At 42.2% G+C, this 17313-nt stretch overlaps 1 protein-coding gene across 1 annotated transcript in view; it reads right to left on the bottom strand.

Annotated features, from left to right (window-relative positions):
* Nucleotides 1-17313, bottom strand: part of kiaa0586 (KIAA0586 ortholog) — a 657376-nt gene that overhangs the window by 269965 nt on the left and 370098 nt on the right. The window contains exons 15-16 of the mRNA XM_078562702.1: nucleotides 8075-8338; nucleotides 509-701 (exon numbers count right to left, since the gene is read on the bottom strand). Coding sequence (XP_078418828.1) covers nucleotides 509-701; nucleotides 8075-8338 — 457 coding nt within the window. The remainder of the gene's footprint in view (nucleotides 1-508; nucleotides 702-8074; nucleotides 8339-17313) is intronic.

Here is a 17313-nt window from a genome sequence, read left to right as displayed (position 1 = left end):
TGTTCAGTTTACAAAAATTTAAAGGCTACTTCTATCATCAAAAAAGCCCAACCTAATTTTATTAAAATTAAAAATGCTAAGAAGTCAACTACAACTAGATCTTATGAAGCTCAGCAAAAATAGCTTGCATCTGATTAAGCTTCCTTTGAAGTGAGCTTGGTAAGTTTTCTCCCCTGAAAACACAAATATATACATGATTAGGAATAAAATGAATAAATTATTGCAGACATCTTCATGTATTACCAAGCCATTCATTGTTGCTGTAATCAAACACATCTGGTAATGACCTACTTGATGGTAAATCAGCATCATTATGGTCTCTTCATTTAATTAAATGCAGATTCAAATTGGAGGGAAAATCAGATTAAAATGTGCAAGTCTTGCCTGACTGATTAAACAGAACCAGACTTGTGAGGCATTTCCTAAAGCCAGAACAGCAGAACAAATGTGAGGAACAACGTAACTGGTAAAACATGAAACACAATTTACAATGATACAAATCACTCACCCTTAATATTCTCAATCATTTTAGGCCTCTGAGGTTTGGATTTAGGTATAGGAGAGTTCACCCTCAGATAAGGGCCTTTTTTATAAGTGCTGCAATGTCCCTGATAAACTGCCTTTCCATATACTCTTCTGAGATAATCTTCACTTTGCAACACTGGGTCTGTCGAAGTAATCCCATCCAGATCAGCAGATATCTGTATCAGAAAACACAAAATTAACTTTATGCATGTTTGTCAACTTCAAGGTTTAATTATTCACACACGTCGGGCTGAATTTCCATCTCCAAAGGAGGTACGAATAGGGTTTCAATACACTGAACTTAGTTTTGTTTTGCAGGAAAAACAATTTTCCTCTGCCCAGCGAATTCCTCGCCATTTTTGTGTGGCCCTTTCGTAGGTCAGGAAGGCCCTGGGTGCAAAATGCACAGCCATCTCTTCAAAGGTCAGGGTCCCCATTGGGGGCACCAAAGGAAAATTGTATTTACTCCCCCACACAATTTTCAAGTGCTGGTATAGGTTTCAGAAGCCCTAAAAAATGCACAACCTTGGAGAGTTCATGATCACCGGGGGAAGCCTGCTAAGGAGTCAGGAACGTTCTGAAAGGTAAGTGTAAAATGTTTTAACGCCTTCAAATGTCACTATTAGATGCTGTAGTATAATGTAGATGTGTTTTTAAAGGAGTGATACATCATAGGGCTCTGTCCTGCAATCATAAGTTGACCATTATATTGACCATCAAGGTGTAACTGTTGACATGTATTATGGTACTTTTTCTATTGGAGGAAATGCCACAATGAACTTTATCCAATGGTAAAAGTACCATTATGCATTCAAAAATATGGGAAAATGAGTGGTAAAACCCTCCTCGTCATGTTTGGCACTGGACTTAAATGTACAGACAGCTCTGACTATGAAAAAAATCCCCTGCTTTTGAAAGTTTAAAGTAATCTCTGCACCGGCTCCCTTCCATTGATTGCTTTGAAATGCAAACAACACCATCTGTTCTTTCAATTTCAGTTTTTGGAGTTGGACAGCTAATGTTTTGATAGCTGTGTCATTATGAATGCTTGGCTGAATTCCAAAAGCTAATGGTCCATTAACAGAGCTGTTCAGGGGGATGACTGACATTTTTACAAGGTTCTAATAACACACTCTGCTTTTGATGTGATTTCGGCGTATTGGCCATTTGCTAACATAACATAACATCTACTTAAAGGATTAACTTATTTTCGATGGAAAAAGTTTATTTGCAGTATCAATGGCAGTGTATTTGAATGATAGTTTTATTAAATTGTCATGGGTTTAATTTTTTTCAACTGTCTTCAAAAGAATCCCATTGCTTTGCCTGGCTTGTGTGGAATGTACAATGGATACTGCATGAATGGCTATGGAGGATACATGGGGGACATAGAGTGAGTATGGAAGTGGCAAAGAGATATGAGGAGCATGGGGGATCTGAGGGGATATGGGGTGGCATGGGAACTGAGGGTGCATGAGGTGGCGTAAGGGATGAGTGCAGGGGGCGATGGATAAGTTTTAGGAGGCCTTTAAATGATGTTGGAAGCTAGGCTGCTGTCTCTAAAAACAGAGGGAACATACTCCTCCTCCACTCCATCACGACTTGCAAAATGTAATGCAAACCCGAACCCTTTATGAAAAGACAAATATCCTGTGCAAAATCGCACATGGGTTGGGTGTGCATTTCGGAAGGTGGAAAAGTGTGCAGGTCAGGTTTTCCACAGCCCACATGAAAATCCGGGCATAAGCTCGGAAGTTAACCAATCAAGCCCCCATTTCTAATTCCAAATATGTATGCATGGGTGAATGCAGGATGGTTGATGTAGGTTGATCTGATTAAATAGCCATTCCTAAAACTGTCTCCCATTTTCCTCCTCTTCACCACCACCAATGAAGTTGGCTGCCCACCCACCCGAGGAAGGTAAATGATGCCAAGGGAGCAGATTGGGAATATGACTAATTTCCTTCTGTCGCTACCACTGGACCACTAAAAGAAAAGATTGACAGAAGGAGAATATAAGAGGGCAGTAATTGTGGGAGGCAGGAGCAGGTGAGAGGCCTGACCACAACACCCTTCCAAAACTTCTACAACTGCCTATTTTTTGGCTTTGGAATTCTCTCCATGGGCAATTTAGAATACAGTAAATTTTGAGAACATCTGTCCGCTTTATCAATTTTCTTGACCATTTCATGTGCTGCAAGTGCTCCCCTGAAGCAGCAAGTCATTTTCCTCCTCGCAGTGGCAGATCCCCAATGCAAAAGCATAATTAGCTGACCATGACCCAGAAAAATGCAACACTCCAAAAATGGAATTGGGTTGGGTTGTTTGGTAGAAGTCCCATTCGACCTCAAACCACTTCTTGCAGCAATGGTACCATTAAGGAAAGTCCCCCAATCTGTTCAGTCTTTCATGATTGCTAATGTTTTGAGTAAATAGGTGAATTAATTGTAAATTATTTTTAAAAATCAGTATGGAGCAAAATCACTAGTTATATTACAGATATATAAGATAATAAGGTCCATTGGTAGTAAAGTTGTTTCATTGACGATGAAAAAGTGTTCGATCGTGTTTATCACCAAAAGCTAATAGACGCATTGCTGACGTGTGACACTGACAGTAAAGTTGTGAGATCTATCCAGGGCCTATATTGGAACCAAATAGTGAGCATCAGGCTAGAAGATGGACAATCAGATATGTTTCAAGTAAAGAGAGGAGTATGACAAGGCTGTGTACTGTTGCCAAAATTACTCAATCTGTACACAGAACAAATATTCAGAGGGCAGAATTTTGCTGTCGGCGAGCAGGGGGCGAGGCCCGCTCGCCGACGCGGAATGACGCCGGGCGGAACCCCCGACATCATCCCGCCTCGTTTAAATTTTCAGGAAGGCGGGGGCACAGCAAAATCAGCTGCGGGCCCACCGACCTGTCAATGGCCAATTGAGGCCATTGACAGGATCATTTAAACAATTAAAGGACCTGCCTCCAACCTTAAGGTTGGCGGGCAGGCCAGGAGCCCCAGCGGCAAATAGAGAAAACATGAAACCTCATCCACAGGTGGGATGAGGTTTTATGCAGGGTGTTAAAAATTTTAATAAAGTTAATCTGTAAATTATGAACATGTCCCATCTCATGTGACATTGTCTCATGAGGGGGACATGTTAGGGAATTTTCTTTTTCTATTTTTAATATTGTTCAAATTGGAAGCGATCTGCCTGAGGCTGCACTTAGCCTCAGGGAGATGTACGCTCTTTCGTGCGCATGCGTGAAAGAGTGCACTCTCACTTTTAGGGAAACCCCCCGCCCACACAGGAAGAACACTGCGCTTCCTGCTGGATGTCAAGCTGGGCAGGCCTTAATTGGCCCGCCTACGTAAAATGGGGGCGCGGCCCGCTTCATTGGCGGGAATCAGCTCCCCGTGCACCAGAGATTGGGTCGGGCCCGCCCGCCCGACAGGCAGAAAATTCTGCCCAGAGAGTTAGATGTACTTCCAGGGTAAAAATTGGGGGCAAGAACATAACTAACTTGCGCTTCACTGACGACACAGTGCAGCTTGCAGAATCAGAAGAGGCCCTACAAAATATCATAGGTCAAGTAATATCCATAAGTTTAGAATATGGATTGAGTATGAACACCAAAAAGACAAAAGCAATGGTAGTCAGAAGGAACACATTAGAAGAAACTAGAGTGAAGATTGAAGTGGATGGTGTCACACTGGAACAAGTAGATAAGTTTGTCTATTTAGGACAAATGAGAACAGAAGATGGCAGGTGTGATGTAGAAGTTAGGAGAAGGATAGAGGTAGCCTGAAGTAATTTTGTGAAGATGAAGGATTTGTTAACAACAAGAAAATTCAAGCTTTTAACAAAGAAAAAATCCATAAAATGCTACATTTGATCCACTTTCCTGTATGCTTCAGAAACCTGGACAATAAACAAAGATTTGTGGAAGAAAATAGAGGCCTTTGAAATGTGGATACTAAGACGTATGCTTAAAATTCCATATACAGACTAAGACAAATGAAGAGCAAAAGGAACTCTAAGAAGTGACATACAGAAAATAAAGTGTCAGTATTTAGGCCATTTAGTCAGAGCTGAAAATCTTGAGATCCCTTCTAGAGTGCAAAGTGGAAGGCAGCAGAAAGAGGGGTTGACTTGGGTGTGGTTGGATGATGAATGTCAAAAAGTGGTTGCAGACGAGCTACAATGGACATGTGAGGATGGCAAGAGACAGACAAGCATGACATAGCATGACAGCAGAACTCCTGATAGGAGTAGCTACAAGCAGCAGCAGCAAGTAACAGAGTGAGAGACTGGAAGATTTTCTTCACTTAGTATATTTCTGTGAAATGCATATCCAGTCAAATCCCTAGCTTTTTTTTAAATCCCCGTATATTTCTCCCCATCATCTATACTAATAGATTTGTAATATAAAGTCAATTTTTCAACTGAAAACTCTCATTGTCTGCCAATGCAAGTAACAGTGATGAATGTCCCCAATTTCATCTGAAAGTGTAAATCTATGATTTGTTTCTGGAATGGGTCAATTTAAAATCTTATTCAATAATGTAAAATTTGAATAAGAATATTTCATTGAAGCCATTAGTAAGCATGCCCAGTATTAAACTGAACCAAGGTTGGGTCCTCAACCAGTGCTTAACTCAGCTGACAATAAGTAGGGCTCTACAGTTTATCACAGTGTCTCTGCCCCAGGAGAAAAAAATCAGCCAGGGTTCACCTTTGCTGGGAAGGGCATTTGTGAGCATTAAAAAGACTTTCATTTACATAGTGCTTTATCGAGTCTCTCAGCAAATTACTTTGAAGTGCAGTGATTTATGCAAAGGTAGTAACATTGTGGCACAACAAATTCCCACACTAATATGATGAATAATCAAATAATCTATTTTTGTTTGGTGAATAGGCCAAATATTCTCTGCTGTGCTTATACTATAGGATCTTGAATATCCACATGAATTGCTGGGAGAAAACAACGGGAACTCAGTTCAAAGTCTCATTCAAAGGACAATACCTATGGCAGTCCAGCACTCCCTTAGTACTGCACTGAAGTCTCTGGTTGAATTAAGTGTGTAAATCCTTCAGTGATTCAGGTGAGATCAGCAATAGGCTCAATTGTAATGCTCCCCTTGATTAAATAGTCTGCTGACATCAGGGCAAGATTTTGGGTTTTGGGTCTAGACACTGATGCTAGGATCAAATTAGGTCAAACACCACACTGCATGAGAAAGAGTCATCTAGCAGTGACTTTCCCCAAATTAACCAATTAGTGGCCAGGGGGCAGGCTCACCATCCACTTAAGAATGGAGGCAGGCTCTCAAAGCTGGAGCGCCAATAGGAGGCCATCCAGATCAGAAGTTGCAGTTCAGGTAAGAGAGAGGACACCTCTATCCTGAGGCACCCTCTCTTCAAATTTTAAAACTTTGTAATTAAAAAATACCCTCAGCATCCTGGCCACCATTGTGGAGGGGGAACACCTGCACAGCGCAACCTGCAGCCACAGGTGTAGTCAGGCAAGCATGGAGGACTTCAATGCCCGCCTGGAGCTTCGGCCACCTTATCTGCTAGGCAGCTGGCCGAGTTCCTGATGAAAATTCCGGTTGGCCTCTGACAATAGGCCTGAAAAGACGATTTACCCAGCTTAATTAGCCACCCGCTGCCTGTTGGTGGGCAGCCCTGCTGACCCCAACCCCACCTCCAGCAATATGGCCTGGCTACAGGAGTGTTGGCAAACCAGCATGCCAACCAGTGGCATGAATTTTTGTGCATGCACACCAGCCTATGTACTCTCCCCCATCTGGGTTGAAAATCTTGCCAACTCTCTAGGCTCAATCATTAATTAGGTGATAAACGTACATACAAACATATAAATTAGGAGCAGGAGTTAGCCACTTGGCCCTTCAAGCCTGCTCTGACGTTCAATAAGATCATGGCTGATCTGATTGTAACCTCCCTCCTACCCCAGATAACTTTTCACCCCCTTGTTAATCAAGAATCAATCCAGCTCTGCCTTAAAAATATTCAAAGACCCTGCTTCCACTGCCTTTTGAGGAAGAGAGTTCCAAAGACTCACGACTCTCTGAGAGAAAAAATTTCTCTTCATCTCTGTCTTAAATGAGTGACACCTTATTTTTAAACCGTAACCCCTAGTTCTAGATTCTCCCACAAGAGGAAACATCCTCTCCACTCTTCCAAGACCTCTCAGGGTCTTAAAGATTTCGATCAAGTCGTCTCTTACTCTTCTAAATTCCATTGGATACAAGCCTAACCTGTCTGTCCAACCTTTCCTCATAAGACAACCCACCCATTCCTGGTATTAGCCTAGTAAACCTTCTTTGCTTCCAATGCATTTACATCTTTCCTTAAATAAGGAGACCAATTCTGTACACAGCACTCCAGATGTGGTCTCACCAGTGCTCTGTACAACTAATCTCCCTACTTTTGTATTCAATTCCCCTCGCAATAAACAATAACATTCTATTAGCTTTCCTAAGTACTTGCTGTACCTGCATACTAACCTTCTGTGATTCATGCACTAGGACATCCAGATCCCTCTGAATCTCAGAGCTCTGCAATCTCTCACCATTTAGATATACTTCTTTTACATTCTTCCTGCCAAAATGGACAATCTCACATTTGCCCACATTATACTCCATTTGCCAGGTCTTTGCCCACTCACTTCACCTATCTGTGTCACTTTGTAGCCTTCTAACATCCTCTTCAAAACTTACTTTCCGACCTATCATTATGTCGTCAGCAAATTTGGCAACCATACCATCCATCCCTTCATCCAGGTCATTTATATAAATTGTAATAAGTTGAGGCCCCAGCACTGATCCCTGTGGCACACCACTCGTTACATTCCACCAACCAGAAAAAGAACCATTTATGGCTACCCTTCGTTTCCTGTTAGCTAGCCAATCTTCTATCTATGCCAATGTGTTACTCCTACACCATGAGCTTTTATTTTCTGCAGTAACCTTTGATGTGGCACTTTATCAAATGCCTTCTGGAGATCTAAGTACAGTATATTCACTGGTTCCCCAGTGATTCCTTCAAAGAACTCCAATAGGTTTGTTAAACATGGTTTTCCTTTCACAAAACCATTCCTGATTGCCTTAAACTCTTAAGTGCCCTGCTATAACATTTTTAATAATAGTTTCTAACATTTTCCCTTTGACAGATATTAAGCTAACTGGCCTGTAGCCTCCTGCTTTCTGTCTCCCTCCCTTTTTGAATAAAGGATGGAATTTATGGAACCATGCAACAGTTACCGATAATTGGAAATTTAAAACAGAAGTTTTCCAAAATAATTCATTTAAATTATATTTTTCACCATTATATTCAGTATTTCTTTTAATTATATGTCTTAAAAATATTTTGTAACAAATCATGATAAGGTACTCATACTTAATATGACTATTTTCATGCTGTGTTTCTATAAAAACATATCATTAAACTGGATCTTTGAATTAAAGTTTCTTAACATAAGGGTGCAAAATTGAATGACAACGCCTCATAATAGTTATAACCTTTACCTTTGACCTCTGCTCCTTCTGCTGCGATGACTGCATGACAGCCTTGCTTCTCAGGTTTTTACTTCCACAAGGCTCCTTAAACTGCTTCGGCAGATTTCTTGCTGTGCTCAAGGACCTGTTTGCTGTTAACTCTGGTTTATTTTGGCTTTTATCCTTCACATCTTTGTTAAATTTGATAGCCTTGACATCACCTCCTTTCTTCAGCTCCTGTTCTTTTCGCTTTGATGAAACTTTCTGAAGAAAATTCTGCTTTGCAATTTCATCCTAAATAAAAAATTGTTTATTTATGGATGAGAGATAAATGTTAGGACAAAAACACAAATAAAAACAAAAAGATAACCATTCAGAATTTCAGTCTTATTTCTAACACAACAATGATCCTGTACAAAGTATTTAAATATTTCGATGTGCATTTTTCAATTTTCTATCAAGAATGAAATTTAAACAATAAAAGTCGTGCTTTCAAAAAAGGGTCTGGGACTAAGTTAGTGCCATGAATATTTTTGATAACTAGGGTACTGTAAAGTGCCTTTTTAAAAAGTGGTAAAGCACCATTATAGTTTACAGACAGTAACATTATCGATTAGTAATGTTACAAACAGTGTAATGTTTGAAAAACTATTTCATATTACTTACCCTCTACACCAGTAAATAATTCTAATCTAACTTTTCCAAGTCTTTCTTCTTATTTGTATTTTTTCTAAACCTTCAATATCCTTCTTTTAGCATGGAACAGAAGAATGCATTTGGTACTCTAATTGAGGTTTTATATAGGTTCATCATTACCTCTTGTCTTTTATATTCTGTCCAGATAAAACCTAGAATTCCATAAGCTTTTTTTATGCAGCCGTACCAACTTGAGGTGTTGCCTTTAATGCCCTATGAAACAGTCTGTCATGCCCAGTGAAGACATGTCCTGTTCATCACTTTAAACGTTGACTACATTCAGTATATAATTTTGTGTAACTGTCTTTCTTTCAAAAATGAACACTAAACAGGCTACTAAGATGGCTGCCAAGGGTCAGGTGACTTTTGCAATTTCTGCACTGACAAAGGATTAACTCATGTCTAAAAAATGCCCCTGGAAAGTTCTCAAATGCAAATGGGTTTTTCAAGTGCAAAGTGACCATCCTTACCAGCTCAATGAAAGAGATCTAACAAATAATGGCTGCCAGATGTGCCGGAACCGTGAGGATGGAATATCAAATAAGGTCTTCCAGTGAACTAATTGTAGCTGATACATTAATGGGTTATTAATCAGTCTCCCATTGTATATCAATCACCCTGGCTTTAAACCAATATGTGAACAATGGAAGGCACTGAAACTTGTCATCATGTGAATGAAATCGGGTGCAGATAAGAAATTTATTATCTAAGAAGCAGAGAGAACCTGGGCAGTCTGCAAAGAACACCAACTTGCAGAACACCAGCTGCAGACCATGATAGTAGCACCCATGCTTTTTTAAAAGGCCTGAAGATGTTACATCTTAAAGGTCTCCCCAGCCATTCCTTTTCGGAGTTCACCAGAACAGAAATTTGACCTCCTAGTAAAAAAACACCACAAGTAACCAATTTTGCGATATTCTGAAAAAGCCATCCCCTCAAAGAAATGCTGCAACAATGTTGATATATGACCCCAGCTATGGAAGCCACCCAGACTACCTTTACGGAATGAACCACCTTCCTAAACAGGGCCACAACAACCGTTCTTCCTACGATGAGCCAAACATGTGAACTATGACCTATTCTTTTGTTTCCACCTTGTAAAAGTATACTATCCTTTTGAACTGTATCTTTCTCAAGTGTGCATGCGTGTGCGGGTGCGTGCATGCATGTATGAGAGTGAGTGACGTGGTGTGGTGTTTAGATTTTCAGGGTGAATGCATGAATAAATAGTCCTCTTTATTTAAACCCATGAAAGCTTGCTGCTGATAGTTTAAAAATTGATCACACACTCAGGGGTTGAGAAGCATACACATCCCTCTTTCCAAAAACATACTTATTATGGACAGTAAGGGAAAGCGTACATCCTTTGTCTGTAATACCGTCCTATAAATTCCTCTGCTCTTGCACAGTACCAAGCCTATTTCCATTCATAGCACAATTACTGCTGTTACTTATCTTTTACCAAATGCATCAACTCATATTTAACATTTTTAAACCATCTGCTACCCTAACCCTAATCCATGTTTCATCATAAAAACTCCCTTCGGTCTTCTAAAGAATTAACTAGAGCTCTTTTTTGGTATCATTTGAAATTTTTGACACCGCTCCCTCTAGGCTACAGTATATCCAAATCATTGATGCACAAATTGAACAGAAGTGGCCTCAGAGATGGAACATTACCATCCACTTCAACCACTCTGAAAAGCTGCACTTAATTCTCTCTGTTTTTCTTCATTTTCACCAATCCAGTTTGCTATTCTCACCCTAATTCCATAAACCTTAATTTTTGCACTCAGACTTTTTATCCAGTTGATGGATGCTTTTTCTCCCATCACATCAAAAGAATGAACTAACAACAAATAGCTCAGAAATTCAAGTCTACCCACATCAGATTTGCATTCATTGATCTGTCTTAAAGTAATAATACTTTCTTAATAGATCGTGCTGAATATAATCTCGACTCGCACAGAAAATCACTTAACCTATTACACTGCCTGGGAATGTGGCATTAATCATCCAAATCTATACTCCTGCAGGGGCTGCTGGGACAGATGGGTGGAATTATGCCATATTGCTTCTTAATTCGCCACCTTTCACAAACTTTAGCAGTCTAGCAAAGCAGTGCAAATTTAGGAGAGGAAACGTCCTCCATGGCAACCATAACAGCAGCTGTTAGGATCAATCTGTTAAAGGATTATTGTACACTGCCACTAAATCTGGACAGTAATGTTTTGTATACACTGTCAATTTGGACTTTATTGAAATGTATGTAGAAAACATAATTGACAGAATGGATTTCATCTTGTTTTCTGCACTTCTTCCCTGAATAGAACAGTGCAGGATTTACTAAAGCATCCCTTGGGCTATCTGCTGCATGGACAAGAAGTCTCAGTGGCTTGGTTACCATGGGAACAGGGGGCCCAGGCTAAGTCTTACGGGGACCAAGGTACAAAATGTACACAACTGAAAACAAGGGTGCTTTCCTCAGGTTTTGGTGAATATCCAAACTGACTACCAGCAGTAAGGCCATTCTGGTGATTTTTCTTCCCAGCTTCACCAGGGCAAATCTTCTAGGGTCTTTAGATTGCCATAGGACACGCGTCTTTGATCAGCAACCGTCCTCCCTTCTGTGTTCTGCCTGGTAGCTCACAGAGAACTCATGGCCAATTTTCCTCCTGACCACAACAGCTGCAGTCTTTTGTCTCTGTGAGGCTGTTTCCCCCGTAACACCCTTCTCTCTTTCTGTCCAGAAATTCAGAGAACAAAGTCTCTTAGTTAACCTTAGTTAACAGTTAACCCAGCTACTCCTGCCTTTGTTTTCAGGTGTGAAATCAAGCAGAAAGAAAACTAAAACATACTGCTGAACTTCTGTTAGTTCAAAGTGAATTTCCATAAGTCTGCATCCATCCCCATAGAGTGAAAAGATTTTAAAAGCATAACAACTGAGAGGAAACATTGCAAGTGAGAAAGAACAAACTTGTGTTTTTGCAATGGCTTTCGATATCTTTGAATGTTCCAAATTTCTTCCCAGACAAGGCAAACTTTTGAAGTGTAGTCACCATTGTAATGAAGGGAAAGATGGCAACCATCTTGCGCTCAGTTACATCATACACACAGGAATGAAATAAGTGATCAGATAATCTATTTTAGTTGTGTTGGTTGAGGGATTAAGAGTCAACTAGGACACCAGGAGAGCTCCAATCTTCTTCGAACAGTGACATGGGCTCTTTTACATCCACCTGAACACACAGATGGGGTCAATTTAATGATCTCATCTGGAAGACAACACTGCTGACAGTGCAGGACTCCTTCAGTGCTGTAGTGAAGTGCTGGCCTAGTCTCTGAGGTGGGCTTGAAGCACATCTGGCTCAAAGGTGTTTTAAAACGTACGAAGTTAGAAAATTATGCTTTTCATGCTCACTAAAAAAAATTGTAGGTGTTTTTTGGGTGCAATGGGGAAATCTGTAGGAGCTTTGAAGTGAATTGTATAAATTATTAGGAATTCAGGCAGGGGAGGTCACAGTCTGTGTGTGTTAACACCTGCAAGTGTTAAAGCTCACATTCATTCAATAGTGTTACTATCAGAATATATATAGTGTGTGAAGGACACTTCCTCTCTTGTAAGGTTATCTCCTTTCAATGGAAGATTCAAATATGGATAAGTTAAAAACGTTTTTCAAATTCAGTTAAGACACATACATATAGACATAGCCAATCCTTCTCCCTACTTCTGCACCACTCCCACCTTCTTCTCTAGATAGCATCCTCGATTATTTGAGGGTCAGTGAGCCACGGCTTATGCCATGATTTTACAACCGGCAAGGGAGGAGGCAGGCTCCAAGTCTACCTCAGCTGGAATGGAAATCAAATGCACTATTGGTATTACTCTAGCCAACTGAACTAATGGCACCCCATCCCTCCACTTCCACTTAGCCTGGAAAATTACCAATCTCCCAATCGCCATCAGTTGCCATGTTTTAGGATTTTTATGATTTAGTGCTGCTTGATTGACTAAAAACAGGTATGCAGAAGTGGAATGTCACAAGTGCCAATGAATGCACTGATGAATCCATCTTATTCCACTCTCCCTTCTTAACAGCACTGTGGGTGTACCTACACTACATGGCCTGCAGTGACTCAAGAAGGCAACTCACCACTTTCTCAAGGGCAATTACAAATATGGGCAATAAATGCTGGCCTAGCCAGTGACACCAACACCTCGCAAAAGAATAAAAAACATAATATTTCCAATTTACTTTTAAAATATGTATTTTGTTTTACTGCCCTATTAAAACAATTTTTTGATCAAGCACTACTAGAGAAGCATGGCCTTGCTTTCAACTAATGCACCGTGGAACAATAACTTGCAGGATCCTTTCTGCATACTAATTATTAACAGCAGGTAAACAGCAGCACCTGCGTCTGAAATCTCTAAAGTCGATAAAGACAGAATAGTCAAAATGAATGGAGGAATATAAAATTATTTCCACAAGTGAGTTTTCAAAAGATCTGTCTATAAATACAGATACATGGGGAGCATTTGAATAATCCTCAACAAATTACATTTAAGTAACTTGACATCATCTTTCTACACAAGTGAGTAGCTATAATCTGAACAATCTCCTTGGCAAGGATGGAAAATAGAAGCTACTGTTTTGGACAGCATGAGAACATTTTGCAGTGCTGAGTCATGGACTTACAAAGCTCTTCTAGCGGTCAATTAATTTTTTAAAAAATAAAATTTTGATGCTTCATTTCCAAATAGACACTCTACTTAGATTTGATAGGGTATTTCAATTTCATGAGCTTTACAGGAAGACAGATTGAGACTTGGTGTGAATTAGGATGCAAGAAGCAGAAATTTGGATGTGCTTAAGATTATGGTAGGTGACGTATTGGAGGCCAGCCAGGAGAGCATTGCAATAGTCTAGTCTGGAGGTGACAACTGCAGAAATGAGAGTGTCAGCATCAGATAAGTTAAATTAGGGGCAGAGACAGGTGATATTACAAAAGTGTGAGCAGGCAGTCTTTGTGGTGATGAGGATATGGGGTTGGAATTTCAATTCGGGGTTAAATAGAATGTTAAGTTTGTAAAAGGTCTGCTTCTGCCAGAGAAACTCCCGAGGAAGAGGACAGAATCGGTGACATGGGAATGGAGTTTGTTGGGGTGGGTGAAGAAATTGCAGCATACGCAATTGCAGCTGTCAACCACAACAACTTATATTTATACAGTGCCTTTAACATAAAGAAATATCCCAAAGCCTTTCACAACAGCATTATAAAACAAAATGTGACACTGAGTCACATAAGGAGATATTAGAACAGATGACCAAAAGTTTGGTCAAAGAGGTAGGCTTTAAGGAGTGTCTTAAAGGAGGAAACCAAGGTAGAGAGGTGGACAGGTGTAGGGAAGAAATTCAGGAGCCTGGAACCTAGGCAACATGAAGGTATAGCCACCATTTGTGGATCAATTATAATTGGGAATGCACAAGAGGCCAAATCAGAGGAGTACGGAAATCTTGGAGGATTGTGGAGCTGGAGGAGATTACAGGTTTAGGGAGGGGAAAGGCCACAGAGGGATTTGAAAACAAGGATGAAAATTTTAAAAACGAGACGTTGCTTGACTGGGAGTCAGTGTAGGTAAGTGAGCACAGGGGTGATAGGGGAACGGAACTTGTTGCTGGTTTGACGTGTGTTTGGGGCCTAGTTTGGGTTCTTTGGGGGCTTGTCTATTCTTCCTAAGTAAGCTGCTCAAGACTGTAGTTTGTTAAAACCATTACTCAGTGATATGCTACTCAGTCTTTAGGTCCCCTGGTCTAAAAATAATTTTGGAAATTCATTCCTGAATGTAGTACTGTAATACTCATCAACAACTTCGTCCACTTTATGGGTTAGCTCAATTTTAAGCATGCCTTTCTTCTTGATTTTATATTACATAGAGAGGTTCGAAGATTTCTCTATCTTTGTAATTTAACATTGCCATGAGTTGGTCTTTGACTTTCAATGTAGTCCCACCAGGACCCTGTAATTTGATAGATATGGGGCACAATGTATTCTGCCTACTTTACTTTGTCTGATAGAACAGAAACACATGCTTCCTGTCCCGAGTGTGCTCTCAACCCCATCTTCTCTCTTTGTGCAGGAAAAGGAAGACAGGAGGGAGTCAGACTGACCTCAAGGACCTCATTGAGATTGAGGAGCAGGCACCCCAGCTGGTAGGGGATGAAACAGACCAGGCCTGCGCAGATGGAGAGGTCGGTGGGTGGCCTCCATCTAGTAAGGATCCATGTATAATGTAGTCACATAAAAACGTAAGATTCATGAATTCCTCCGTGCTGGAGGCAGCTCATGCAGTCACTCACGCTTTCCTCTCTGATTTACAGGTTCCAGCAGGAAGAGGGGAAGGGAAGAAAAGCAAGCCCTGTCCAGCAGGTCTTCCAGCCCACAGAGTACCCAGGGTATTGGGGAAGAGGAAGAAAGTGCATCTGTAGAGAAGTCACAGTAGTCACCTGCACCCTCCACCAGCGCAGGCACATACCTCGGAGGGTATTAAATGTAGTTCAGGCAGGGTCTCACAATCTGATGATCATTGCATGGTTACGTGTCCACAGCAGGAGGAAGAAGGGTCACCCAAGCTCACCGGCACTCGAAAGACTGCTGGGGAAGAGGCAGCTGCGATGTCCAAGGTTGATGACAGGCGTCTGGGATTGGACCTGCCCAAGGTACGGGGGATGCTGAGAGAGGCGGGGAAACATCAGGCAGACGCGTCCGAGGCCCTCAACAGAGTGGTACATGAGTCGGAGGAGTCCATCCGCCTGCTGGCTGATGAAATGGTGCCAACATGTGTGCACATCGAGATCTCCATGGGGAGGGTGGCAGATGTCATGTAGAACCTGGTCCAGCAGAACACCCAGTTTCTGTCAGTGAGCGCAGACCTGCACTCCATCACTGTAGCCATCGGTGAGATCTCACTGTGGCTTCACGAGAAGGGGAATGGGGCACCTCGAATTCCCTCCAGGTGCCTCTTCTCCTTAAAGAATCAGGCAGGGGCCCTTGGGCACCCAAAGGGAGGAAGAGCGGCTTTTGGACACGCCTGGGACCTCCACTCAGGACTCTCTGAGGGTGTCTGGCCCTTCGGAAGCCCTCTTGCCTGTGACCCCTTCAGCTTTGCCCTCTGTGACTGCTGGTGGAGCAGCTGCCCAAAAGCAGGACAGCCAAAGTAAGCCGGGGCCCTCCAGGCCTCGGGTCTCCAGGGTTCAGCCGCCATGGTCATCTAACAAGAGGGCAAGCTGGTCAGCAGTCTGCTTCTGCCCCTGCTGTGGATGTCAGGGGAGCACCTAGAAGAAGTGGTAGGGAACTCGATTAAAAAGTTTTGATTTTGGTATGACACTTCTGTATATAGAGTACACTTAAGCTTGAATGAGATCAGATGTGGTTTATTTGCATTTTGTAGTCCTTAAGCCTGTGTGCCCCCCAACCACATCTTCAGAGGGACACCCCAGGCTGGATCTATGTCCCCCAGAATCACGCATCTGCAGGGAGGCAAAGTTCATTGCCAGGGCCCTTTCAAGCCATGTGCAAGAAGTCTCCCGTGCATGCTGAGCCTTTGCCCTTCACACAATCATCTGTTCCAATGTCCAAGCATTGCATGTGACTACATGCTGGGGTTTCCCTTCAGTTGGCCAGTTGAGGTGATCTGCATCTCCGCCCACCACTGGTGACCCAACTCCAACTCATGAGATCTCCACCATGAGGTTCTGGATAGTTGTGAACGGCCATGGTTCATGTTACATTTGATGTGCAGTCCAACACAGTTACGCCTCCCCCTGTAACACACACCCTTCCCCACCATAACCATTGACTCCTCCAGGTGTAAAATATGACTGTCCCACAGTTACCCTTCAACCCACCCTCGTCACCCTACTCCCATGACAGTAAATCTGCCCCTCTCATTCTGTGGACTCCCAGAATCCACTTTTACTTCCATCTCCCCTCCAACAACCGTCAGCGTCCCTTCACCCGTCATTGACGAACACTCATCTTCTCACCCTACTGGCTTCCACTGCCCCCTTTAACCCTCACCACCCCTCCCTATTAACAATTCCCTCAGTATCCCCCCAGGACTCATCAGTTGACACCATGGACCCCTCCCTCTGAACACACATCCCCTCCTCCCCCACATGCCCGTTCACATCTGCACATGCCACCTCCCCCGTCCACATTCTACCATGGCCCTTCCCATCTCCCGCTCCACACCAGCCCATCCATTCTATGACCCTCGCAGCATCTCTCTCTTTCCCTTACCACTCCCAACCTCCCCCGACCCCCTCTAAGCCTCCACACCCTCCCCGCCTCTTCAGTTAACTCCTCCCCATCTAATTCCTCCCCCAGCGGGGATTTGGAAGGCGCTGTCTAAGAAGCCTTGGTGAATTCCTGCAGTGAATCTTGTATATGGCACACACTGCTGCCACTTTGCGTTGGTGGTGGAGGGAGTGAATGTTTGTGGAAGGAGTGCCAATCAAGCAGGGTGCTTTGTCCTGGGCTGTGTCAAGCTTCTTGAGAGTTGTGGGAGC

Source organism: Cetorhinus maximus, chromosome 18 (genome assembly GCF_964194155.1).
Source record: "Cetorhinus maximus chromosome 18, sCetMax3.hap1.1, whole genome shotgun sequence".
Taxonomy (NCBI): domain Eukaryota; kingdom Metazoa; phylum Chordata; class Chondrichthyes; order Lamniformes; family Cetorhinidae; genus Cetorhinus; species Cetorhinus maximus.
The sequence above is the reverse complement of the archived record's forward strand: the minus strand, read 5'-3'. Positions and strand labels throughout refer to the sequence as shown.